General features: G+C 38.7%; 2 protein-coding genes across 4 annotated transcripts in view; one reads left to right on the top strand and one right to left on the bottom strand.

Annotated features, from left to right (window-relative positions):
- Positions 1–1,134: 1,134 nt before the first annotated feature.
- Acf (ATP-dependent chromatin assembly factor large subunit) overlaps positions 1,135–27,536 on the top strand; it is a 115,040-nt gene continuing 88,638 nt past the window's right edge. Inside the window, exon 1 of one of the 2 annotated variants that reach the window (XM_067763559.1) lies at positions 1,135–1,163. Coding sequence is in view for 1 of the 2 variants with exons in the window: in XM_067763558.1 (XP_067619659.1) it covers positions 22,059–22,180 (122 nt within the window). In the remaining variant the exon portion in view is untranslated. Of the gene's footprint in view, positions 1,164–21,721; positions 22,181–27,536 lie in introns of those variants that run through there. The other variant, XM_067763558.1, reaches the window with a different exon arrangement.
- On the bottom strand, positions 13,583–15,069 carry LOC137245647 (putative enoyl-CoA hydratase/isomerase YngF). Of its 2 annotated transcripts, none has more exons than XM_067776658.1 (3): positions 14,883–15,069; positions 14,013–14,820; positions 13,583–13,937 (listed from the first exon to the last, which is right to left on the bottom strand). In XM_067776658.1, coding segments are annotated over exons 1-3 (879 nt in total). In that variant the 5' UTR covers positions 14,952–15,069; the 3' UTR covers positions 13,583–13,935. The 2 variants fall into 2 exon arrangements, with proteins under 2 accessions (XP_067632759.1, XP_067632749.1); XM_067776648.1 differs by having other exon boundaries at positions 13,583–13,941; positions 14,883–15,064.

The following is a 27,536-nucleotide window of genomic DNA, read 5'->3' on the forward strand; positions in this document are numbered from 1 at the left end:
GCGCTACTTGGTAAAATTTACAATGGGATAAAGTTTGCCTTAAACGTATACTCGCGCGATGATCCTAGTATCGGCGAAAAGTTAAAAATTGTTCGGATCTAAGTTCCACAAGTAAGGCGGAAAGTTATATATTCGCTAATCCTTCTTAGAGAAAAATAATTCGAGTTTTTCAAAAATCTAAACGCGTAACCCGCAAATTAAAGCTATAATATTTAAAAGATCCATCAATGTTCGGATTGGTACTCACAATGACACGGATTGGGGCTATATCATCATCAACTTCACCATGGAAAACTCGCAGGCTTGGTTGCAATGACAAAATTTGGAGTGATAAAATAGTTGTATAAGTGTATTATATTTAAACCTTTGAAAAAAAAATAATTCTTTTTGTTTAAAAAAAAAAGGTATATACATACATAAGTAAATGCAGTCAAGAGTCGTGAGAAATCGAGAAATTCCAAGTTCCTCTTGACTTCCAGTATACAACTAGTTTTGTCGCGGTATAGTCCTAATAGTCTGACTAAAATCACTTTTTTTTTGGTGAAAATCGAGAAAAAAAACCTACATATATAATAGAAAAATTTAAGTTAAACAAATTTCGGAATATGGGATGTTCAAAAAAGAAAGGGAAAAACCCGGAAACAATTTTTAACATAAAAAAAATGTAAAAATTAAATATTTCGAATAAAAGCAAAAATATACGAATATGTATACTTGACCCTGGAATATAACTTAAAGACACAAGTATATACATACTTAATATGAAAGAGAGAGAAAAATATAGTGTAGGTGACATAATTTTATTAAATTAAATGTGTGCGAAAGTTATCAATGAACTTCCTTTGAATTTAACAAAGAAAATTATAATTTTTTTTGAGGTTCATGGTTCATGAAAATTAAAGTAAAATTAGTATAATAATATAGTTTATTATAATTAAATGTGCAAGTTAGAAAAGGAGAGAGTGATATTTTTTTTAGTGATTGGAGAGAGAGTTTCCAATGTCTTATTGGCGTTCCAATAAGAATAAGAAAACAAAAATCTGATTGCAACTCGAAGCAATCGCAATATCAAATTCTAATTAGAATATTTACATATGTGCTAAAGTACCATTTTACAGCAAAGCAGAAGAAGCCTTCATCGAGTTCCTGCAACATCAATGCACGTAAGTTTATAATAAAATTGTTATATTTTCATACCATTTGGTTTTTTTGTTTTGCATATGTACATATAATTTTTTATTTAACTACCGTGTTAATGATCATGCTTAATGAGAGAATCAATGAAACGAGTTGGTATTAGAAATGTCTATAAATTGTTTGAGATTAATATTTACTAATACTGAATTCGTAACATACTTCAAAACCGCGGAAATTTCAATCAAATAACTTATATTTGATTTAATATGATTCGTTTCTCTGTGTTAATAATATTTCACCTGTTTAAATATCACACACTCTTTAGTAAGTTTGTAAGATTCCTTTTTGCTTATAGTTTCGATTCCATGCCGTTCCTATAGGTGTTCGGACTTAAGCCTAATAGTAAATATTGGTACTTTTTTTCTTTAGTACTAAATTTAGTATGAAATCAAACTCTGATCTTTTTCTTTTTAATTGATTGGTCTTTTATTAAATAAAACATGAATTGTTAAGTTTGTAAGAATGGTCTGAAATTCGTTGTTGTTGTTGCTTTACATTGGGACATCTCATTAACATCTGAGAAGTCATGGTTGGGTGGGATAAGAGCGGTAAGTAATTGGTAGGAGAACCGCTAGGGAAAAGACAAAGTTTTGTGTCGCTTTCTAAAAAGGTTAATCAACGGTCCTATTGAGTGATGAGGTAAGAAATTCCTTAACCCTTACGTGTGCGTAAATTTTTTCTTGTTAGGCCTTGGGTTTGTCGTAACTGGTGGTTTGGTCGGTCGTTTGGTCAACGAACCCACATAAGTGGCTGAAGCTCCGGGACAGCTAGACGCACACGGGCAGACGCCGATCATCTTCTTCGTGCCACCAGGTAAACTTGGTACAACTGCGAAACAATTGTCAACCCAGAGTAAGTATGCTCGTCAAAGGTTCCATAACAGATGTAAGCAATAGTGTTAATGAAGCAGTATATTATCTGGGCTTGACGCCCTTGCTGTTGAAGTTGTGTCCATAGATGTTATATGATCCTTTTGTATAATCGCAGGGCCGCCAACAATTTAGGCTCAAACAAACCACAAATCTTCCTCGTTTTTTTCCGGCCGGAAACTCATGGCCATTTCTCTGCTAGTCGTGGTTTCTAAATTTTTCACACTTCTTTTCTCCTTCACGGCCGGAAACTCATGGCTTTGTTTCGCTAGTGATCGCCGAATTTTTCTTTTCTTTGTTTCGATACTTTTGTATCGCAACTTTCGCCCCATCCCCAGTCACTAGGTGTGTTCGCACGAAAACGTTCCCAAGTGGACCGTAACCGTAGACCATAACAGCAGACCGTAACACCCCCCTCACTTTTTCTTAATCCTTTTATTCGCTCCTCCCACCGTCTTTTCGCTTCATCTATCTCTATTTTCGTCTCACTCTATCTCTTTCTCAGTCTCCTTCTCCTTCCATCTTTTTTCTTCCTTTTCAATCACTCTTTATCTGTTAAAAAAGGGCATCAAAATCCGTTGCGTATTTTTAAAGGTTTAAGCATTCAAAGGGACATAGGGACAGAAAAAGCGACTCTGTTTTATACTATGTAGTGATGTACATCCATACATACCTATAAACCTACGCCCGAAGTTAAATAACGCGGCGAATGCTATATATGTACGTATGTATGTGTCGTATCATGCTTCACTCAAAAGCAATTAGCGCGCACAGTTCACAGCGAAGAACCACACACACACATTTTTTGGTAAAAATGTTACTTTTGTTTAAACAATTTGGCTGATATAAGAAAGGAATCAAGTATTTTTTTGATGCATATCGAAGGTAAATATTTCAAAATTTTACTGAAAAGTAGAATTTTTTTATTATTTTATTTTATGTGTTATAGCTGTGTAAACAAAAATTTTATGTTTTTTACTACATTTTGGCAATTCGCCACGCCCCTATAATATATACCTTCTAATTATATTAACTGTACCATCACACGTAGCTAAGCTTTCAAATGCAAAAAACCGTTTTAAAATCGTAGCATTCTGTGTGAAGTTATGTGCGTACATGACATTTTGCGACTTTATTTTATAAGATTTATATTTAATTATTTATTATATTTATGTATTATTATTATTTATTTTATTTATTATTTATTTATTTATATTTATTTATTTATAGATATCGCCGGAATTTGGGTTTCAATAATCATACCAAATGTGAATGTAGATTTCCGCAAATTTTGCATTGGAAATTGAATTTTATAACTTTTGAAATGCTTAATTAGAGGGCTCCGCGTGGGTTGTTTTAAAATGCGGTTCAAATTTACATATATGTATATATTAGACACAGAGATTACTGAGGTGCTAAAATGATAGGCATGGTTACTTTACGGTTCCTCCCACTTCCAGCCAAAAATGTCTCATAAACAAGAAAAATAATATACCGAATTGAAATAAAAAGTCACAGAAACTACCCCGTAAGGAGAATCTCTAGTTCAAAATAAGTGCATTTCTACTGCATTCTGAACCACTAATATTTCGCCATCTACCTCTTTTACATGTTTTCAACTGGCGAATTTAACATGGCGATGTCCTAGGCGGTGGAAATTGTCCCGCCGCTTTAACTTTTCACAAGTTCCTAACTACATATATATAAATTTCTACTTTGGTACCTTTTCAATATTTACGTACTGGTGGAATAGTGTTGAGAAAGGGGCATACCTACTCATATGTAGCCGCAGCTCGTTAAAGCTAGTAGCTAGCTATTAACGAACTAATACTTATTTGGCACTCAAGGTCTAGTTCTGAACCAGAATTTTGTATCACTATTTACTGACTTCCCTCTTGGGGGTAATTAACTAATATCATATGAAGTTAGAATAGGCTCCTCGTGTTTTGGTACACTTTTGCTTACATTCTTTGGTCATATGCACCATTTATTTCAGCTCTGCGGTCATTTATATATTTTAATTTTATTTAAGAATCAATTTTATTTAAAAAATTTTTTCAGTGCTATAGAGACAAATTCTAAATATTCTCGCGGAATTTTGTTCTCGCAGGATTTTTTTATTCCCGAGGAAAAATTCCTCCAATTCTTTTCTCCTAGGGAGAACAATAAGTGGGGAATAGGAATTTCGAATTTTCGAAGTCAGCTGTTTTGTCAATTGAAATTTCGTTGCACATTTCTTATTTTGTTTAAAAAATTGAAAAGTTTAATTATTGTTGCGACTTTGTTTGAAATTAAGAAATAAGGTATAAACAATGCACATTATTGCATTTCATGTGGTATTCACTGGAATGAGTAATGAATTGGTGCCACAGCAACATCAACAGAGGAGGATAAGAAGAAGAAGACGGCGGGATAACACAAATCCGCTGGAGTTGCCTGCTTTCATTCTGCAAAGCAATTTTCTGGCGGCCAAGTCGAGTTGAGTTCGTCTTTCGCCATATGCCAAAATCTATTTAAGCCTTCTTAAAAAATCCTTGCGCAATTTCTGGATGGCTGCATCAAATATACGAACAGCTCTTCTGTTGCTTATGATATACTTTTCGACTTAAAATAAAGAATATTGTGGTTGTTGTTGTTGTATTAACAGTGAGAATATTGTGGTAGAATGTAAATAAATATTTTAGCACAAATTTGTACAAATAAGTGTTCTTTCTTAAAAGAACCAATTTCCTTTAACTATTTTGATGCATTCCCTTTAATTTAACTAGTGAAAAAACTCCTATGAAATGGCAGAGAAATCTCCCTCTCCCTCACATTCATAATACCTACTTTTCTCCCATAACCGGTTTCCGCTTTTTTGAACATTGTTCAGAATAGGAGGAAAGGGAGAAGTGAAAAAACTCACAAGGAATTTTTATTTAGAATACGAGGAATGGTAGAAGGGGAAAAACTCGCACGGAATTTTTGTTTAGAATTGGGCTGATAGTAAATATGTCCATATAAAGTTTAAACGTTAGGGTCTATAGATGTAAAAAAAACACGGCAAATATGGATAAAACGATTGTTTTTACAAATAACTGTTTTGAACGAATTGCCTATATTACAAGTTGATAACTGAGCAGCGGTAAAACTTGCTCAAAATCTGGAATTTCATCGCAGAACTTAACATATTGCTATTAAGCATTTCTTTATTCGTGAAAAGATCCATGAGCAAGTACTAGGAATTGAACTTATTTTGCCTCAAGATAAAGTGGCGGACATTATGACGAAACCTTTGTTAGCACCGAGATTAAAAGTTCTATGGGACAAAATGGTTTTAAATTTACTATAATTAACAAGGAAAAGATTTTAACTTATGTTCAATTATAGTTAGATATACTTTGGCACATAATGCCTGAGTTTTCTAAATCAGTTGATCTTTTGTAATACTAGCTGTGTTTCTTTAAATCTACCTACGTGTACGCTTAAACTTCATATGGACTGCTAAGCGTTAAACTTATCTACATTTCTGAAATTGCTGCGCAGAAAATAAGTACTCCCCTGCAAAAATTGTTGGATTACGTGTTCCATTTTCGTCATGTTGGAGTACTCTAACAATACTCCTTTGCAATGCGTTTGCGGACCACCATCAGCCGATCATTGCTCGTTTTTTAACGACAGTGATCACGACACGATGACGATCGAAAAGTAAAATATTGCATGCAAATAACTAATAATAAAATTTTACTTTGGCATCTCTGATAAAATGCAACAGCGCACTGGTTTTATGTATACATATTATATTAGTTTCTTTATTCACGCAAATGCTAAATAACATAAGAATATTCGTGGTATAAAATATAAGTTGTATTGCCCCCTTCATTTACTTTCATTTTAAATTAAATTCACTTCGATAATTCTTTCCGACACAATTCATCTTTAGTACTTCATCGTTCCCAAGGCAGTCGGTTCTATGTACCGGAGCGACTCGGGATTTTTCCGACCAAGGACTGTCATTTCAGTGTGACCCCATTTAATTTGTTTCGTCCCTCCCACAAATTGTCATCCTCCCAGCAGGACTGCTACATATTCTCTTACTCCGGGAAGGTATCGAACCCAATCCGGGTCCGTCTCCTGACCCCGGTCATGAGAAATGGTTTTGCTGCATTTGCCAGAAAAGAATCTTTTTAGGACGGTCATACTCTGTTCAGTGTGTCTCGTGCAAGGGATGGTTGCATCGGACAGGTTGTTCTGGGCTTGATCCCAAAACCCGACGTCCACGCAACTTTTATAAATCTTTTGTGGCTCCTTGCTGCTCACGCCCAAGGGCGTCCCGTAGTCTACGCCTAAGCGAATCCCCACTACCTTCCAGCAGCTTCGCTGCTCAGCAAGCCACAACAAGTACCCGCTGCTGCTCGCGCCCCACGGCGCCAACAACTCAAACAGCTGATACCACTCATAACTACTACCTTCGTAGTAGAGCTGGTTGCAATGCTGAGCATCAGCCCCTGCCCCCGTCTTCTTCTCCCCCCCTCTTTTCTGGCAGCAATCGTGCAGGTCAGGGAAACAGACTCTTAGTCCCTGCCTCCGTTTGCACCGTCTGCCAGCACAGAATATATAGGTTTGCGACATCCGCTCAATGCAGCTCCTGCCTTGGGTGGTGCCACTTTCCTAGATGTTCTGGTCTCCGCGACGGCAACCCCCCGACGGGTTTCATCGCGCCATGTTGCCAGGTCGCAAACCCAAATCATCCGGGTACCCCAATGCTTGCCCAAGGGCGCCCAGTCCCAAGGCCACAACAGCAATTGCGTCCTGGCCTTCCACAACCTAGGCGTAGACACCCCTCACTTACCCCTAGAGTGGCGGCGTCACCCCTCATGCACTTCAGAATTCTGCAGTTCAACTGTAATGGACTAACTGGGAAGATTACGGAGATAGTCGATTTCATGAAGCGGCACAACATCCGCATTGCTGCGATTCAAGAGACTAAACTCACAGCAAGATCTGCATTGCAGACCTGCTCTGGTTATAATGTCCACAGGAAAGACCGCGAGAGCGGAAATGGAGAGGGCCTCGCGTTTATTATACACCACTCTGTGCAATATCATATATTTGATCCTGGCATCGACCGCAGTGACAATGTCTTAGAACGTCAAGGCCTATCTGTCCGGTCAGGCGATGCAAATCTAGAAATCATCAACATCTACATTCCTCCTGTCACCTGTTGCCCCAGTGGATACCGCCCTAATATCGAGGCCTTACTCACTGGCAACAATCGCATTATCTTAGGCGATTTTAATGCCCATCACGACCTATGGCATTCAAACTTGCGGGCGGACAGTAGGGGTGAGATGTTGGCGGATCAAATAGACGAAACGACGTTCTGCACAATAAACGGAGACGCCCCCACACGTATGGTAGGAAGCTGTCATAGCTCGCCAGATATCTCAATCGTGAGCGCAGAACTCGTAAACTGCGTCAACTGGCAGCCGATGGTAACATTGGCATCCGACCACCTGCCCATACTTATTTCGTTCGAGCGTACCGCCGACTTCATCGTCACCGAAAAACGCACTTTCATAAACTTCAAAAAAGGAAAGTGGGAAGAATATAAATCTGCAACAGACAGCAGCTTTGCTGCCCTCCCTATCCCGACTGATGCCCGCCAAGGGGAGCGTGCCTTCCGTAAGGTCATTGAATCCGCCTCGGCACATTTCATTCCCGCCGGGAGAATTCCCGAAATCCGGCCCCACTTCCCGGCGGAGGCCGCGAGCTTAGCGAGGGAACGCGACCTTATAAGACAGCTTGATCCAGGCGACCCCCAAATAAGGGATATAAACCAACGCATCAGATTGCTTGTGGACGAACACAAGCGGGCGAAATGGGAAGAGCACCTAAGAGGTTGTAACCTCTCTACCGGTGAAGGTAAACTTTGGTCCACCGTAAAGTCCCTATCGAATCCGACTAAGCACAAAGACAAAGTTTCCATCGCCTTTGGCGATAAGGTGCTGTCGGATGCGAAAAAATGCGCGAGCGCTTTCTGCCGACAATATATAATGCATCCTACGGTCGACAAAGATAGACGGAGCCAATAGACACGCACATAAACACAAACTCAGCGCGTCACCAATTACCATCACCGCTAGAGAGGTTGAGGACGCCATTGGTCGCGCTAAACCATCCAAAGCAGTGGGCCCAGACGGCATAGCCATGCCGATGCTTAAAAACCTAGGGAAAGAGGGTTTCAAATATTTAGCGCATGTCTTCAACCTGTCTCTTTCCACCTTTGTCATACCCGAGAAATGGAAAATGGCCAAGGTGGTCCCGCTACTAAAGCCTGGGAAACCAGCTAACGTAGGTGAGTCATATCGTCCGATATCTCTCCTATCGCCAGTGGCAAAGACGCTTGAAGCCATTTTGCTCCCTTATTTCCAAGCACATTTGCAGCTAGCCCCTCATCAGCATGGCTTCAGAAAACTCCATAGCACTACCTCCGCGCTAAATGTCATTGGCACCCAGATAAATTGCGGTTTGAATCAATATCCCCACCATAGAACAGTACTCGTAGCGTTAGACCTATCAAAAGCTTTTGATACGGTCAACCATGGCTCGTTACTGCAAGACCTGGAAGGGTCCACCCTTCCCCCATGTCTTAAAAGGTGGACCGCAAATTATCTGGGTGGTCGGCAGGCATCGGTGCAATTCAGAAACGAAACATCAAAACAAAGGAGAATTAAACAAGGGGTGCCACAGGGTGGTGTCCTATCCCCGCTTTTGTTTAATTTCTACATATTAAGCTACCTTCACCACCGGAAGGAGTCACAATCGTTTCCTACGCCGATGACTGCACAATAATGGCCACAGGCCCAGGCCCAAAGATCGATGAGCTATGCAATAAAATAAACGGCTATCTCCCTGATCTCTCCAGTTTTTTCGCCTCGCGAAACCTGGCATTGTCACCGACTAAATCTTCCGCGACCTTATTTACAACATGGACGCCCCAAATGTCGACCATATTGAACATCCACGTCGATGGCACTACGCTACCGACTGCCCTACACCCCAAAATCTTGGGTGTGACGTTTGATCAGGATCTACATTTTGGTGCGCACGCAACCGCAATTGTTCCAAGAATTCAGAGCCGTAATAAAATCCTCAAATCCCTTGCTGGCAGTACCTGGGGAAAAGATAAAGAAACGCTCTTGACCACATACAAAGCAATTAGCCAGCCGATTACGTGCTACGCGTCACCCATATGGTCGCCAAGCCTAAAAACCACCCACTGGAAGAAACTACAGGCCTGCCAAAATACTGCTCTCAGAATCGCCACGGGCTGTCTTCTTATGTCCCCAGAACACCATCTGCATAATGAGGCGAGAATACTCCCCATCAGGGAGAGAAATGAGATGCTGACCAAACAGTTTCTGTTGAATACCCAGAAACCTGGGCATCCCAACAGACATCTGATTGACGAACCAGCACCGCCTAGGGGCCTAAGGAGTCATCTCCGTAAGCATTTTGAGGAAATACGGCACCTGAGAACCCAGCCGTATGAAGCGGAAAAACACAAGCAGGTCCTTGGTGAACTCCATAGACAGGCGTCGGACCTTTATGTCGGGAATTGCCCGGTGAATCCAGTACTTGAAGAAAAATATCCAGAACTCGCAGAAGAGGAACGCATACTCCCCAGGGAAACGCGTGTCACTCTTGCTCAACTTCGTTCTGGATACTGTAACAGGTTAAACTCTTACCTATCCAGAATCAACCCCGACATACAAAATGTATGCCCTGCTTGCAATGTGTCCCCACATGACACCAACCATCTCTTTAATTGTAATGTGAAACCAACGCCTCTAACACCCCTTTCCTTATGGTCCACCCCTGTTGAAACGGCAAGTTTCCTTGGACTCCCGTTAGAGGATATTGATGACAATTTGTGATCGGTCGCGGCTATTAGGTGGGCGAGCATTGCTACAACAACAACAACAACAACAGTACTTTGGCATATGATCCTCTGTGGGTGCTCCATGGAGTACTACAGTGAAAGTACTTTGGAATGTACTCTCACGTATGTACTCTATGGAATACTCACAAACAAAGCGAGAGTGGGATCACCTACTCCTCTCCTAGGTCATCGCAATGTTAATTGGAGCACATTTTTTGTATGAATACAGATTAGATTTGGAGCAGTCCTATACTCCCAAAGGAGTATTCCTTACATTATTTATAGAGTACTCGCGTTTTTTGAAGGGTCCTCTAAATTTCAATACACATTATACTCAGATGCAACTGAAATATGTGTCTATGTGTTGTTGTTGTTGTTGTTGTAGCAATGCTCGCCCCACCTATTAGCCGCGACCGATCACAAATTGTCATCAATATCCTCTAACGGGAGTCCAAGGAAACTTGCCGTTTCAACAGGGGTGGACCATAAGGAAAGGGGTGTTAGAGGCGTTGGTTCCACATTACAATTGAAGAGATGGTTGGTGTCATGTGGGGACACATTGCAAGCGGGGCATACATTTTGTATGTCGGGGTTGATTCTAGATAGGTAAGAGTTTAACCTGTTACAGTATCCAGAACGAAGTTGAGCAAGAGTGACACGCGTTTCCCTGGGGAGTATGCGTTCCTCTTCCGCAAGTTTTGGATAATTTTCGTTAAGTACTGGATTCACCGGGCAATTCCCGGCATAAAGGTCCGACGCCTGTTTATGGAGTTCACCAAGAACCTGCTTGTGTTTTTTCACTTCATACGGCTGGGTTCTCAGGTGCCGTATTTCCTCAAAATGCTTACGGAGATGACTCCTTAAGCCCCTAGGCGGTGCTGGTTCATCAATCAGATGTCTGTTGGGATGCCCAGATTTCTGGGTATTCAACAGGAACTGTTTGGTTAGCATCTCATTTCTCTCCCTGATGGGGAGTATTCTCGCCTCATTATGCAGACGGTGTTCTGGGGACATAAGAAGACAGCCCGTGGCGATTCTGAGAGCAGTATTTTGGCAGGCCTGTAGTTTCTTCCAGTGGGTGATTTTTAGGCTTGGCGACCATATGGGTGACGCGCAGCACGTAATCCGCTGGCTAATTGCTTTGTATGTAGTCATGAGCGTTTCTTTATCTTTTCCCCAAGTACTGCCAGCGAGGGATTTGAGGATTTTGTTACGGCTCTGAATTATCGGAACAATTGCGGCTGCGTGCTCACCAAAATGTAGATCCTGATCAAACGTCACACCCAAGATTTTGGGGTGTAGGACAGTCGGTAGCGTAGTGCCATCGACGTGGATGTTCAAAATGGTCGACATTTGGGGCGTCCATGTTGTAAATAAGGTCACGGAAGATTTAGTCGGTGATAATGCCAGGTTTCGCGAGGCGAAAAAACTGGAGAGATCAGGGAGGTAGCCGTTTATTTTATTGCATAGCGCATCGATCTTTGGGCCTGCGCCTGTGGCCATTATTGTGCAGTCATCGGCGTAGGAAACGATTGTGACTCCTTCCGGTGGTGAAGGTAGCTTAGATATGTAGAAATTAAACAAAAGTGGGGATAGGACACCACCCTGTGGCACCCCCTGTTTAATTCTCCTTGGTTTTGATGTTTCGTTTCTAAATTGCACCGATGCCTGCCGACCACCCAGATAATTTGCGGTCCACCTTTTAAGACATGGGGGAAGGGTAGACCCTTCCAGGTCCTGCAGTAACGAGCCATTGTTGACCGTATCAAAAGCTTTTGATAGGTTTAGCGCTACGAGTACTGTTCTATGGTGGGGGTATTGATTTAAACCGCAATTTATCTGGGTGCTAATGACATTTGGCGCGGTGGTAGTGCTATGGAGTTTTCTGAAGCCATGCTGATGAGGGGCTAGCTGCAAATTTGCTAGGAAATAAGGGAGCAAAATGGCTTCAAGCGTCTTTGCCACTGGCGATAGGAGAGATATCGGACGATACGACTCTACAATTGGTGTGTCCACTATTCATCGCAACCAGTTCAGCTATAGGTTATACACTAATACCAATAGAGGTTTGCGTTTCCGCTTTTTGGTACAACATGTTCTGTAGCTAGTTATTTAACAACTGCCGCTAGATGGGTCTCCTAAATATTACCTAAGTGAGGATAAGCATTTTTTTACCCGCAAACGTAGACGTATATACGTGTAAAAAAATGGCTACTATTGAATTTTTTCAATTCTAAAATCTAATCATTCTAAACATTAAATTCTAATAAACCAGTACTATTAACTACGAAATTATACAAATTATAACATACCCGTCTATTGCCAGTGTCGACCGCTGAGCGGTAATCCATTATCTTATTAGTGGTTAGAAATTATTTTATATACAACGAAATATTAAAAAAAATATCAAAATCCGTTTCATGTAAGGTAACTGTTTATAGTGATGCAAAGATTGCATAGTATCAAAATTAAAAGGAAAAGTAGGAACCGACATATAGGCCATCCTATTCCGGTAGACACTTGCAATAAATAAATAAATGTAAGGGGCGATAACCTATGAAAAGATCTAAGGTCGAGCTTCTCTTCCAATTTGCGTCGTGCTACTATTTTTTCCTACAAATTGGCGGCATGGGACCTACTTGTTTAATGCCGACTCCGAACGGCATCTGCACGTTCCCGAGATGGTCGGGCTAGCACCTTAATGGAGCTGTGTTACTGGAGCGTACCGGATCTGTATCTGGCAAAAGACCATCACATCGATAACACCACCCAAAGCCTTCTGGGAGTAACCTTATCGCTACAATAACAACAACAACAACGGCATCTGCAAGGCAGATGAGTTTTTACTGAGAGCTTTTCATGGCAGAAATACACTGAGAGTGCTTGCCAAACTCTGCCGAGGGGCGACCCCGCTTAGAAATAGTTTCTTCTAATGGAAAAAACTAATTTCCAAAGTTTTTGATGTTGCTTTTTCCGGGGCGTGAACCCAGGATCGTTGTTGTTGTTGTAGCGATAAGGTTGCTCCCCGAAAGCTTTGGGGAGTGTTATCGATATGATGGTCCTTTGCCGGATACAGATCCGCTACGCTCCGGTATCACAGCACCATTAAGGTGCTGGCCCGACCATACCGGGAACGATTTATGTGGCCACATTAAACCTTCAGGCCATCATCTCCCTCCCCAACCCCAAGTTCCATAAGGAGCTTAGGGTCGCCAGAGCCTCGTCTGTTAGTGAAACAGGATTTGCCGCGAATAGGTGAGGTTGACAATTGGGTTTGGAGAAGCTATATATTGCGCTGGCAACCTACAGGGTTGCGCTACACAGCCCCTTGAATCTGGTAGTTTAGTCGCCTCTTACGACAGGCATACCTACCGCGGGTATATTCTGACCCCTAACCCGCTGGGGTAACCCAGGATCGTCGGTGTGGTAGGCGTAGCATGCTACCATCACACCACGGCGGCCGTCCGCCACTTGCAATATCGTTATATGAAGCCAACGTATTTAAGCGATATGTTGATGTTTCACTCACCTCAGCTGATTTAACTTCAGGTTAAACTGTTGGAAAGTTATAACTAAAGCAATTACGAAGGTATTTTACGTACATTTCCGAATCTGTATTAATATCTATAGTAATTTTGAATTTTAATAGAGATATCAGGCTTAAATTATGAGAAATTAGCGACAATTTTTTTTATCATAAAATTTTTTCAAGAATGAAAAGTTGTCTACTGTTAAGTTTGCTGAACGTCGCTAAATCCTTTTTGGTGGTCATGGTTTAAATTAAAAAGGTTATACTATGATATATAAATGTATATGCGATAAGCTTATTGTTGCTCTAATGTGATCGTTTTATTATAGAGCGTTCCTCATGAAGCGTTTCTTCATGTTCCCAGTTCTGCACAGCTTTCGGTTTCGCTTGTATGGAAGCTAGTTTTTGGCCTTTCATTCTTACTTTAAAAATATTGTGAATTATCATTCTTGTATATAAGATTATACATATATCAATTAATGCCGGTACTTACAGCTTTCACACCTAAATAAGCTGTCTCTGATCGCACTTTTAACATAATCGCCTATTGGTGCAGTTTCATTCTTCATTGCTTGTCGTATACCCTTGCGCCGTTCGTAGTTATTTAAGTATACATTTTCACGGTCTCGCTGAAGTGCCTCGATTGGAAATTTCGCAATTGAAAACGCTAAGTGGACTGCTTGTCCTAGAGCTGTGCCTGTGGCTACTATACGATTCGCTAGCCCTATTTGCAGGGCTTCTTTGGCACATACCCGCCTACCGGTTAACAATAAGTCTAATGACCGGGAGTATCCAATTAACGACGGTAGCCTGGCTGATCCACCACATTTTAGATGCAGACCCGCTGGTCGGCCAAAAAATCCCAAAATAGCCGTGTCTTCCATAACGCGAAGATCACAAAATAGGGCTAATTCCAAACCATCGGCAACGCAATATCCATTAATGCCACATACTATTGGTTTTTGAGAATGTTTACGGAATAAGCCATGATTACAAAATGCATTATAGTCCTCTTTTAAATCATTATTTCTAAATTTGTTTTCTAAATCCGTGAGGTCTTGACCAGCGCAAAGCGATCCACCCATTCCATAAATCACTGCGACTGGTGAACTTCGATCTGCTTCGAAGCTACTTATTGCTTCGCTTAAACATTTAGCGGTCTCACTGTCCACGGTGTTGCGACTATTTGGTCGGTTTAAACCAATCAAAGTAATATGATCATCCTTATCATATAACACAGGTGGCTTACTCCATTTTGATGAATAATATTTCTGCAGTTTTCGCCGACATCGTTCTTGCACCTATAATAGTCAAATATATTTAATTTAATTTACATGATTTATAGACAGTTCCAGTATCTTACATTTAAAGGCTTAAACAAACCCGTGAAGCTATTATTATATCTTAGTAAATTCGTCATTGCTTCAAACATAAACAACGACCAGCTGATTATAGAGATGATCTACCAACACGTATTCATTACAGGCGGTATTATCCCATCAGCTGATTGCTTCTTCATGATAATTTTCCATACAGCGCCTTGTACTACAACATGTCAGTTAATCGAAATCAATGAAAATTTTCTTTTGTCTTGACATTCTTCCGCACGGCGAATCGGTTGAATTCGCTTTGCCACCACCTAGTAAGTAGTAGAAATATGAAGCAATCAATTCACGGATAAGTACTGAACTGCATAATTCCTTAGAATATTTTTTTAAATCTTATAGTGAATTTATTAACTATGCCTCGATCCATTAGTATGGCTGAACATTGAACATAGGTAATTTTATGAAAAGTGAGGACACCAAGAGATCGTGCACTTCCGTAAACCTATGAATATTTGAAACCTAAACCAATTCAAAATTCATCGTTCAACGTCAATACTTCGACTATTAAATCGATTCACGTAAAAATGTCATTAGTAAATATTGGAGATACCATAACGAAATGTACTCATTGGGCATGTTAACTTATTCTGGTAAAAGTCTAGAACAGGAGTCTACTGCTAATACGCGTCCAAAAATATCGAGGTGACCTCGACAACAATAATCCGAAGGCGGATGTGATTGTTGTAATATTTTTGTGCACTGAAAAAGATTTTGGGTAGAAAAGGATTTTGCACGCATTTAATTTGTATCCCACCTCATTGGTGGACCGGCCAGGGGAATTTTTTATAAGCTCGACTGAAGGCCGCCAACACAACCTGGGGTAGTTTTCGGGTTTTCGTCAATATCTTTTGAACGACCTAAAATTTTTATTTCCGCCTTCGAATTATTTTTATCGAGGTCAATACGCGTCTTTTGACACTTCTCTCGATATTTTTGGGCGCGTATTAAAAGTCGGCCTTCTGTTCTGTTGATTCCGTATGTTCGGAACATTCGTCTCCATTTAAGAATTTGGGGAATCGGTTTATATTTGGAATATTTTGTATATACTTATTTGATATATTCGGATCTCGTGAGGTAGTATCAAATGAAGGTATTGCAAATATTCTAAATTATCGGTTTATCCGGAACGCTTCCATGAATGCTTAACGGAAAAGAGCTTTCCGAAATTTCAGAATAAAAAGGTGAATACACCCTGTGTAGCAGGACCGCACAAAAGCTTAACTCTTCTCTCAAAGTCAAGGTAGGAATATATAGTTCTAAGACAATAAGCCATTTTCTTTTATTTTTTTTTTGTCAGTTCAATTCGGCTGCTGAGTAGCGTATCACCCCATGTCGGCCGCCTGTTCAAAATCGTGCTATCTCAAAATATTTTTTAAAAATTTCCCAATTCAGGATTTGTCACGAAACCGCCCAATATTAAAGTTAGATTGAAGAACGCTTCATCTCAGAATGATTTTTATTAACTCCCTCTTATGACAAAATGCATTGAACTTATGCTCATATAGAGAGTTTTTGAAACAAATTTTGAGATAGTACATTTTTGAATAAAATTCTAACGTACGGCATTCTTCAAACAATTTCTTAAGGAATGACCAAACCAACATAACTTTATCAATTCACGAAATATTTAGTAGAAAATGAATTATTTCCCCAAAAACTTTTGGCATTTACAATTTTATAATCAATACTAATACTACTACTACTACCAAAGATACTTTTCTACTACAATTTTCCCTGAAGGGTAGTGAATTATTTCCTGTTTTCCTTACTTCGTAAAAGCAACCCGTCCAGATTTTTCAACTTGGGAGTGTCAAAGATCTCTCATCATTGGAGAACAAACCTCTAGTAATTGAATCATGCTGTTATCCCAACAGCTGATTGCTTCTTCTTGATAATTTTCCATACAAAGCCTTGTAAAACTATACTATATGTCAGTTAATCGAAATCAATGAAAATTTTCTTTTGACTTGACATTCTTCTGCACTGCGAATTGGTTGAATTCGCTTTGCCACCACCTGGTATAGATTCGCCTTGGTATTATCGCTTACCATTCAAGGCGAAAAAAGCCGGATGGATGTTATACTGAATTTTATGGCGCCATCAAAGCAGAGCAGAGCGACCAAAGTGTTAATACAAATCTGCCTGTGGTAAAAGTCGCTAACTGTGAAAAACTGAAAAATGTACACTCATTGAAAACTCATTTGCACACACAATTGACACTTTAAATCCTCATGCGATTCTGTAAATTATTGTGCACATTGTTTTGCTGAATGGGGGTCGACTGCTAATACGAGCCCAATACCGGGAGGGGTTTCAAACGACGCCTGCTAGACAGAGATGACGGAAACTCCGACACATTAAAAGAATTTTTGACATCACTCATATACTCGCATAAATTTGGCCTTTTATTCCCCAGCCAGCATTATTTTTGGGGTGTTTCGATATTTATGGTCCTTTTCGGAACATAGATCTTGTACGTTCCGGTTACAAGCACCATTAAGGTACAAGCACCCCGCAACGATTTTATATGACCAAGTTGAGCCTTGTAAGCAATCCCACCACCCACCTCTAGTTCCATGGGGAACTTGGGGTCTCTAGAGCCTCGCCAGCTAAATATTTGTATGTTACTTTCGTATGTGATTTGTGGTCAGAAGCACAACCAGAAGATTGCGCATTCACGAGTTCAAAATTGCTTCGTCTTCGCATCTACGTTACACTTGACTGCTTGAGCGAATGAAAGAGAGAGAGAAAAAAACTAGAGCTAAAGGAAAATTACGTAAAAATTGCCCATAAAAAACAGCTGATCTTTTATTTACATGCGCTATGCGCAATCTTGTGTGTGTGTTTTGTGGTCAGAAGATATATCAGTTGAAGTTGAGGGTTGCAGATATTTTATGGTACACAGGAAAAATATTGTGCATAAAACAATAGCTATCATCCAACAACGATTTGAGCCAGATAAATCCAGATAGAAGTCTGGTTCAATTTGTGAGCCAGATAATTTGTCCATTACAATCCAAGATCCAGATAATTTGTCCATGGCAACGCGGCCTTTAATATACCTACTTTTTCAAAAATAGATGTCGCAGCTTAGCCTTTCGCCGTATGAGTTAAATGAAAAGCAGCGGCGACATCTGCCTATAACATTTCACGTGTGCGAAAATTTCACGACATCTGCTTCTCAAGTCTCTCAATGATCCAGGGCATTCCCGTGAGAATTGAGCGTGAGCCGGAGCTGTAAGACTCACTGAAAGACGGCAATTAGCTATCATCCGGTGGCAAAATCCTGAGCCAGATAAATAATTTTGCATGTAAATGCAACAACAACGATTTGAGCCAGATAAATCCAGATAGAAGTTTGGTTCAATTTGTGATCCAGATAACTTGTTAATTACTTCTTCTTAGGTTGGCAACGCGGCCTTTAATATACCTACTTTTTCAAAAATAGATGTCGCTGCTTAGCCTTTCGTCGTATGAGTTAAAAGAAAAACAGCGGCGACATCTGCCTATCACATTTCACGTGTGCGAAAATTTCACGACATCTGCTTCTCAAGTCTCTCAATGATCCAAAGCATTCCCGTGAGCATTGAGCGTGAGCCGGAGCTGTAAAACTCACTGAAAGACGGCAAATGATTTAATAACTGTACCCCACACCCTTGATGGATAATTTTTTATTAGCGATAGAGATGTCAATTGACGCGCCTTTACATCCGTATTAATAATCCGAAGGCGGAAAATAAAAATTTAACTAATTCAAAAGATATTAACGAAAATCCGAAAGGTGGACCGGGGTCCCTCCGAAACCGGGGTGGGGTCCATAGTATTTTTGCGCAGAACACCTTTCTGCCTTAGCGGCCTTCGCCGCGCTTATAGAAAGTTACCCTGGCCGGTCTACCAATGGGGTGGGATCAAAATTAAAACCAAACAAAATCCCTTTGTACACAAAATTTTTTTTAAGTGCACAACAACATTACAACGACCACGTGAAAACTGCCAACTTCAATGCAAATATCTCCGGAAAGGGACTCCATTTTTTTCTCGGCTTCGAATTATTGTTGTCGTCAATACGCTTCTTTCGACGCCTCCTCAGATATTTTTGGAGGCATATTAGCAGTCGGCGCCTGTTTAGACTTTTCCCGCAGAAAGTTGTTGCTACTAATGTGTCTTGGGGGTAAAAGGCTGAGATATATATTCATCGGATTTGCCCTATGTCATTTCGATTTTGTTGTGTTTGACATTAAACATTTTTCCATTGACGGTTAAAGCAACTCTGTTAAAAATGAAAAATGTGAGAACTAGGGATAGACGATATGGCGATTTGGAGCTATCAGTGAAAATAGATATGGCTATTTTTGAATCGCGGCTCTTTTTTATAGCTATAGCGATCGCTTTATTTTAACAAGCGATTCTATACAGAAGATATGATGGGCGATTTAGCGATTTTGAGCTATCAGTGAATATAGATTTTTTTTTTATTTTTTATAGCTATGGCGATCGCTTTAACTTATCTTTAATAAGCGAACCTGAAATTATTTTTATACTTGGATAAAAAAAAATGAATTTTAAGTTTGTTTACCGGAGTAGATTGAATGTTATACATTCATTTAATTTAGTATACAGAATATATGAACCAAAATTGGAATAAAAAGGAAAAAAAATATGTACTTTTTATTGTAAACTGATGTAATGTGAAATTCTAATTTTCTGAGATGTTATGATATATATTATTAACTGGCTGACGACAATATGTTCAGACTCGTATTACACTCAATGAGATGAAACTAGCTGAAATAGATGTCTATGCATCTTTGTTTTATAAATTTTGCTAATTGAAAATGGTTTGATTTTTAAGATGAATCAACCCGAAATAAATCTGTATATGTAACACCATAAAAATATGATTTATTTACTATATTATACTACACCGATGTATTCAGGAATACTCCGTATGAATTTATTCTGAAAGTTGTATTTGGCTGCATAATATTTGAGTAGTAAAGTAAATAAAATTTTAATGAAAAATACAGAGAAAAAATATAGCAAATTCTTCAAACTATTATAAAAATATTCTTTAGCAGAAAATTAGCCACCCACTTCAGTGCCCTAGAAATTAACCGGAAAATTCAACCATATACAAACCATTTAACAAACTTGAATTGCATTCTCCCAAAAAACTTAAATTTTGAGTTAATCTGTTTACAATAAGACGAGTGATATATGTTTCTATAATTCTTTTATTTTTCCATCAAAAACACAAATTTTATAAAACTGTTAACGGCTACAGCCTAGAAGTATTAACTTATGAGTAACACATGCATTAGTTTCGGTAACGTTTTACAAGACGATGCACCACCTAATTTTTATCGAAATTTAACAAAGGTCGTATCAAAAGACGCGTCTCGACCTCCGTTTTAAGAATCCGAAAGCGAAAATTAAATTTTTATTTCTGTCAAAAGATATATGCAAAAATCGGTTAAAATTTCAATGTGGTTGTAGTTTTTTGCCACATTTGATGTACACACACACACACTAATGCAGAAAGGTGTTCTGCGCGCATTTAGTTTTGATCCCGAAACTGGTGTCGGATCCACCCAGAGTAATTTTTTTTAAGCGCGGCCGCAGGCCGCCAACGCAGAAAGGTGTTCTATATTTCGGAACCTCTAGGGGTCATTTTACGGTTTTTTGTAAATAACTTTCGACAGAAATAAAATTTTTGATTTCCGATTCTTAAAACGGAGGTCGAGACGCGTATTTTGATACCACCTTTGATAATTTTCGATAAAAATTTGGTGGTGCACCGTCTTGTAAAACGTTACCTATATTTTTTTTCCAATTTTCGAGAATATTGTTCCTTTTTGTATCCAATAAACTTTTTTACTCAGGCCCCTATTATGAGACAAATTCGATCTTCGACTGTGGTCGAAAGAGCTGATCGAACGAATTTTCATTCGGTATTACGACGCGCGTTTGATGAAGGCAAACATTATTGTGAATTTCGATAAATTCAAAAGTTCACAATAGCACATTTCCAATACTCTGTCAAATAAAATATAATAAATAAACAAAAGCACAACTAGTTATTAAATGCAAATATTAAAAATAAAAGTATGACTACAACGGAATTGTGGTTTGATGATTCGTCAGATGAAGAGGAAAGCTTACTGGAGCTAGCCAGAAGTAGGAGACGGGTAAGATGGTTCAAATCTTTTGGAAGTGAATTCCACCACGTAAGTGTAGCTTTCTAAATAAGTTGTTAAATTGTTGAAATTATAAGTTTTGTTTATAGATTTATTCAAAATTTCAGACTGTCCAAAGAAGCGTTCATGGACTTGTTGTCCAGTACAGATGAACTGCTGCAGGAATGCACAAGACCTTGGACCTATATAAAATTAATTCAAATAGTTTAAAATTACTAGTAGGTAGTAAAAAAGTAGAACATAAATACAAAAAACTTACATTTTAAACAATTCTTTTTCTATTCGATACAGCATCGACTACAAATTTCTATTCGCTTGAAAATTAGATACACAACGAAAATTTCGACAGAGATGAGTTGTCATAATACCAATTTCAAATTCGATTTTCGATAGCCAGCGAAGATCGAAGATGAATAATGCTCATAATAGGGGCCTCAGTCGTAAAGTAAAGCACACAGATGAGTAGTAATGAACGATATTTCACTATCGATGATTGCATCGCCGCTATCACTATTAGTATTAGAATTTCACGCTGAAGGAAAATCGCCAATCGCTATAATCGCTATTGGCGATATTCTGCCAGCGGTGATTGTCATTCAAAAGCCAATAGCGAAATATCGTTCCATCACTAGTGAGAACTAGCAAACGAAAAGGAAAATTTGTATGGCGCGTGAAAAGTGCACACTCCTCGAAACTGTTGCAAATTTCATATGATTTTTCAATTGAAAATTGTAAAATAATAGTAAAAAGTGTCATTCAATATAACGAGTGCGTGCTTGTGGTTAAAAAGTTACATAAAAGTGGCTGAAATACCTAGGATACTCTGTTTGGAAATTTATATTGTGAGTGCTTGTGACTTCCATTCGTTGTCGCGACTGCCACTATAATTTCCTATACATATTTTGACTATTTTAATTGTATTGACTTTATTGAATTGAACTTAAATTTTTAAAAATGCCTATTTGCAAACGCGATGGCTTTGACAATATGCCATCCCGAACTCGAGACGAGACCTTTCAAGATAACGACGAAGTCTTCTTTTGTGAAGTTACAAAGGAAATTTTCCGTGACTATGAGTAAGTTACTTAATCAATTATTAATTATATGTTCTTCACATATATTAGCATAGTATTTCACAATATACTATATCGTTTTAAGATTCCTATGGGATTCAAGGTGCATCATATTTTCGCGAAACTAAGATACTTTAAGAATTAGCGGGGATAAAGAACGCTAATAAATTGTTGTGGAAAGCATAAAACAAATGTAATCAAAAAATGCCCGCAGCTGCTGCGTCCGACGGATGGCGGGAAGACTGAAAACCAACGCATGTAGAGTTGCCATATACCCAACGCGTCATTGTTTATGTTGCATTAAGCGAATTTCAATGCATCATTACGAATACCATGGAAATTAATTTATGGGATGGTTTAATTTTCATGATTTGTAGCGTCTGTAAAAAGACATTGACAGTAAATTTACCTGCCATTTCCGGTCTGACAATTCTCGTGTGCAGTAATTATTACCATAATATGTTTCTAAAGGTTCCGTTGAGGAGAAATTCACTTCTGTTATAAGACTTTATGTTGTGTAAGACGGTCCCAAATATGGTTAAAAAAAACTGAACACTTCAATTTCTTTTTTTTCTGGTTGAGAAAAAAATTTAGTTCTGTTTGAATCAAGGGCTGAAACTGTTATTCCTTTTATAATATAAGTCCTTGCAAAACTATTAATATTGGACTTTAAATATATTTGGACCAAGATAAAAATTATTTTCGGATTTTTATTTTTGAGTCCGATAGAACTAGTTAAACTCGGACTTTTAAAAATAAAAGTCCCGAAATAAAAGTTAAATCCATATATGGTTAAATATATATGCATTTATATACATATATGGTTAAATAAATATATATATACATATGTACATCTATATATATAAAAAGAAGTGTACATTTTGATTGTCACTCCATAACTCGAGAACGGATAGAAAGATTGCTATGAAATTTTTAGGAAAGATACAGGAAGGAGAGATGATGGTTGATTTTGAAATCCCAAATCGGTTTAGCCTTTCTTGGCTTATAATTTTTTTTTTTTAGAAAAATATCAAAATTTGAAAAAATAAAAAATAAAAAAATTGATGCCGAATTTAATTGACGCGACAATATTGACCGGAACAGCGAAAAATGAAATTGTACTCATACCACGTATTCCACTGATTCCAACAGACATGCCATTTGAATTTAAGCGTTTGCAATTCCCAGTGCATCTATCATTTGTCATGTCCATCAATAAGGCACAAGGACAAACGCTTCAAATATGCGGATTAAATTTGGAGGAGCCGTGGTCTGCTCAATAGTTGGAACTCCAAATTGTTTGTTTGTGTTCGCTTCCAATGGACAAACTAAAAATACTGTATATCCAAATGTTTTGGTTTGACATTAATAATTTTGAATTACAATGCATTCATTTCATAAAAAAGTTTATAAAATTTCATTTCTTTTTTTGGTTGGTTGCTACGAAGTGCAACGGGGCCCGCTAGTATATGTATAATATATTTATAAATCTCCCTGGCACAATAGTGAGCTCAAACATCTAAAAAATTTGAGAAACAAGTTCTTTAAAAAATATAAGCTTACTAATCAGCGTCGATTTTACGATTTGTTTATTGTTTATAAGAAAAAATTTAACAATCTTAATAAGTTTTTATATGCTAAGTACGTCAGAAATTTTGTGGTAAACATCAAGAGCAATCCGAAGAACTTTTGAAGTTACATTAACTCCATGAAGAGCGTATCTAGCATACCGAAATCAGTAACCTACAATAATATTACTGCCAACTCTGTTAATGAGGCTGCTAATCTCTTTGCTGACTTCTTCTCGACGAACTTTATCACTGATAATGATTTGCTTGTGGAAGATACAGATAACATACACAAGTTAATTAAGTCTCCCTTCGCTAATAATTTTGGGTCACTTACTCTCACTGAGGCAGACATAGTTGAGGGGATAATAAAACTTAAAAATTCCTCCAGAACTGATGTTGACAATCTTTCAGTTATTCTATTGAAAAATTGTCCTTCGCTCGTACGACCGTTAATGATTATATTCAATAAATCATTGGCATCGGGTATTTTTATTGATGACTGGAAACAAACATCAGTCACTCCCATTTTTAAGTCTGGCAACAAAAGTAACTGTTCTAATTACAGGCCTATTTCCAAATTGTCTACAACTTCGAAGCTTTTTGAATGTGTTGTTAATGACAAGCTTTACTTTAGTATTAAACACATGATTTGCGCCAATCAAGATGGTTGTGTCCCGGCCAGATCCACATTAACGAACCTCTCTGTCTTTTCTGAGGATTGCTACGCGACATTTAGGCGGGGTTTTCAGGTTGATACAATGTACCTAGACTTCTCCAAGGCATTCGATAAAATTTCTCATAAAATTTTAATTGCGAAATTAGCTTGTTATGGGTTCCACTCTACGTTCCTACAGTGGATTAAATCTTACCTGCACAACAGAAGTAATGTTGTAAATATTGACGGTGTTTATTCGAAACCATTTTGGGCCACCTCTGGAGTGCCCCAGGGCAGTATTCTGGGCCCTTTACTATTTATCTTGTTCATTAATGACATTAGCTCTTGCTTCTCATCTACCAAATTTCTGCTTTATGCTGATGATCTCAAGATCTATTCTGAGATCAGTTGTTATAATGATGTCGTTGTTCTTCAATCTGAGATTAATAAGCTTTATATGTGGTGTGTTAAGAACCGTCTTTTCCTTAATATAAGTAAGTGCCACACTGTGACGTATGGTAAACTGCTGAGGCCGCTTCATACCTCCTATCATATTGCAGAAACCTTTCTTCGAACGACTCTTGAAGTTGAAGACTTGGTATACTTCGACTCAAAGTTTAATTTTAACACTCACGTCAGCTTCACAATTTCTAAGGCGCTTTCAATGCTTGCTTTTGTCAGACGCCATTCCGCACACTTCTCTGACCCCTACACACTCAAAGTTTTATATACGTCCTTTGTGCGGTCCAAACTTTAGTGTGCGGCTTTCATTACGTTTCTCTGAACCGATCCCGTCTTATGAGTCTCGATGCCAACTACTATCCCTAAACAATCGCAGAATTCTTTTGGCCTCGTTGTTCATTTTCGATCTTTTCACGGGCAAAATTGACTGCGCGCTGCTTCTTGAAAGACTATGCTTAAATACTCCCTGTAGAAACCTCCGCCACTTTGAAATCTTTTTCATAGGGCTGAGTAGAACTGTTTATAACTCAAAAGTGCCTATTAACAGAGCCCTATCAGAAATTAATTGCTTCTCAAGTGTTTTGGATATTGATTTCTCCGACTCAAAATACGCTTTTCAACTTAAACTAAAAAATTACTTGATAATATAAATTCTTTTTGCTAGTGTTCTCCATAGCTTAATATAAGCTGGTCTCTGTAATTTAGTCATAAGTGTCTGTACTAAACATTTGTTCCTAGACTAAATAAATAAATAAATAAATAAATAAATAAATATATTGTAACGAATTCACTTGCAAATCCTCTTATTTGCAATCTTCTGCTAAGTTCGTATCGCTAAACTGTTGAATAAATAACTCCAATATGTAATAATGCAAAATGGCCTTTATTCAAGTACTTCAGAATAACACTTGTACTTTGCAACGAATAGCTTACTTAATACCAAACTGATTGACAGCTCAAATGAAACTCTACTATTCAAAATAATACTGCTATAGCTCGCTAGATAGCGCTTAATCCAAATCTCAAATAAAACTGAATTACTTCTTACTCGCTTGCCCCGCTTTTATAGTTTACGCTGCTCTTCGATTTCCAGAACTTACTAGTTGTTTCGGCTACAAAATCGCCAGCCACAACTACGTGCACAAATTATTGCCCTCTCTTGTGACCACTGAGATAAGATATATGCATGTGTTTGTGCATTGCCGCTCCGCTGCTCGTATACGTACATATGTGTAGACGCAATTATTTATTCGTTTATGTAGATACATAAAGATTGAATTATTGATGTGAATGTTTGTAGTTTACAGTCTCTCGCGCGCACATAGGCGTATAAGTAAATGCATCTGTGTGTGACATCTCTCTGGGCTGCCTTATATATGTGTATACTTGATTTGATTATTAACGTAAATACTGCTTGGCATGGCCTTAGCATCGCCTTAGTGATGGGAAACTAATATCCGTAACACTGCCCTCCACCTAAGTCTGATCGTCCCGATCAAACAAATCTCTCGATCTAAACGTTGCCAGCCTTTCCAAATGGACCACTTTCATTTTGGTTCGTGGTTTACCGATGGTTTGTATGCGGTACACTACATCGTTGATCCGTTTTACAACTTTGTATGGGCCTTCCCAATTACACTGCAATTTCGGGGACAAACCTTTTTTACGTTGTGGGTTGTATAACAGCACCAAATCTCCTTCCTGAAAACCTTCTGAATTAATTGCTTTATCGTATCTGGCTTTCATCTTGTCACTCATAATCTTTGTTCTTTGCCTTATCAGATCATGTATTTCTCTTAGCTCTTCTTCCAAATCACTAGTGGATTTCCTGACATTTCTCCCCGCATTGGCATCTATCCCAAACTTCAAATCAGCTGGCAGTCTAAGGTCATTGCCAAAAATTACTTTTGTGGGGGTTTGGCCCGTTGTCTCATGCACTGCTGATCGGTAAGCCATCAAGAATAATGGTATGCGGGTATCCCATTCTTTATGGTACTTGTCTACTACTTTCCTTAAGTGCTCCTCCAATGTTCTATTGAATCGTTCTACCATACCATCGGATTGAGGATGCAATGCAGTTGTCCGTGTTTTTCGAATGCCCAATGACTTACACATTTCCTGGAACACAGCTTATTCGAAATTCCTGCCTTGGTCAGAATGTAGCTCCATTGGTACACCATACCTTGCAACCCATTCGTTTTTAACCACTTCTGCTACTGTTTCTGCTTCTTGGTTTGGGATTGGGTATACCTCTGGCCATTTACTGAAATAATCCATAACCACCAGTACGTATTTGTTTCCGCGGTTACTAGTAGGAAATGGACCTGCGACATCCATGGCGATTCTTTCAAATGGCGCACCTGAGTTATATTGATTCATCTGGCCATGACTTCGTGTTCTGAACCCTTTCGCTCTGCTGCAAACCTCGCAGTTCGCAATCCACTCAGTGACCGACTGACGGCAACCAACCCAATAGAATCTCTGTTTAATCTTCTCGAGCGTCTTCGTGATTCCAAGATGACCTCCGCTTGGACCATTATGCAGCTCGCTGAGCACGTCAGGAATCCTCTTTCTGGGAACAACTATCAGTTTATTCTTGTATTTACCATCCTCACTCTCCCATAGTCGATGAAGGCAACCGGATATCAATTCTAAACTGTTCCACTGTGCC

This window comes from Eurosta solidaginis, chromosome 1, assembly GCF_040869045.1.
Source record: "Eurosta solidaginis isolate ZX-2024a chromosome 1, ASM4086904v1, whole genome shotgun sequence".
NCBI classification, from domain to species: Eukaryota; Metazoa; Arthropoda; class Insecta; order Diptera; family Tephritidae; genus Eurosta; species Eurosta solidaginis.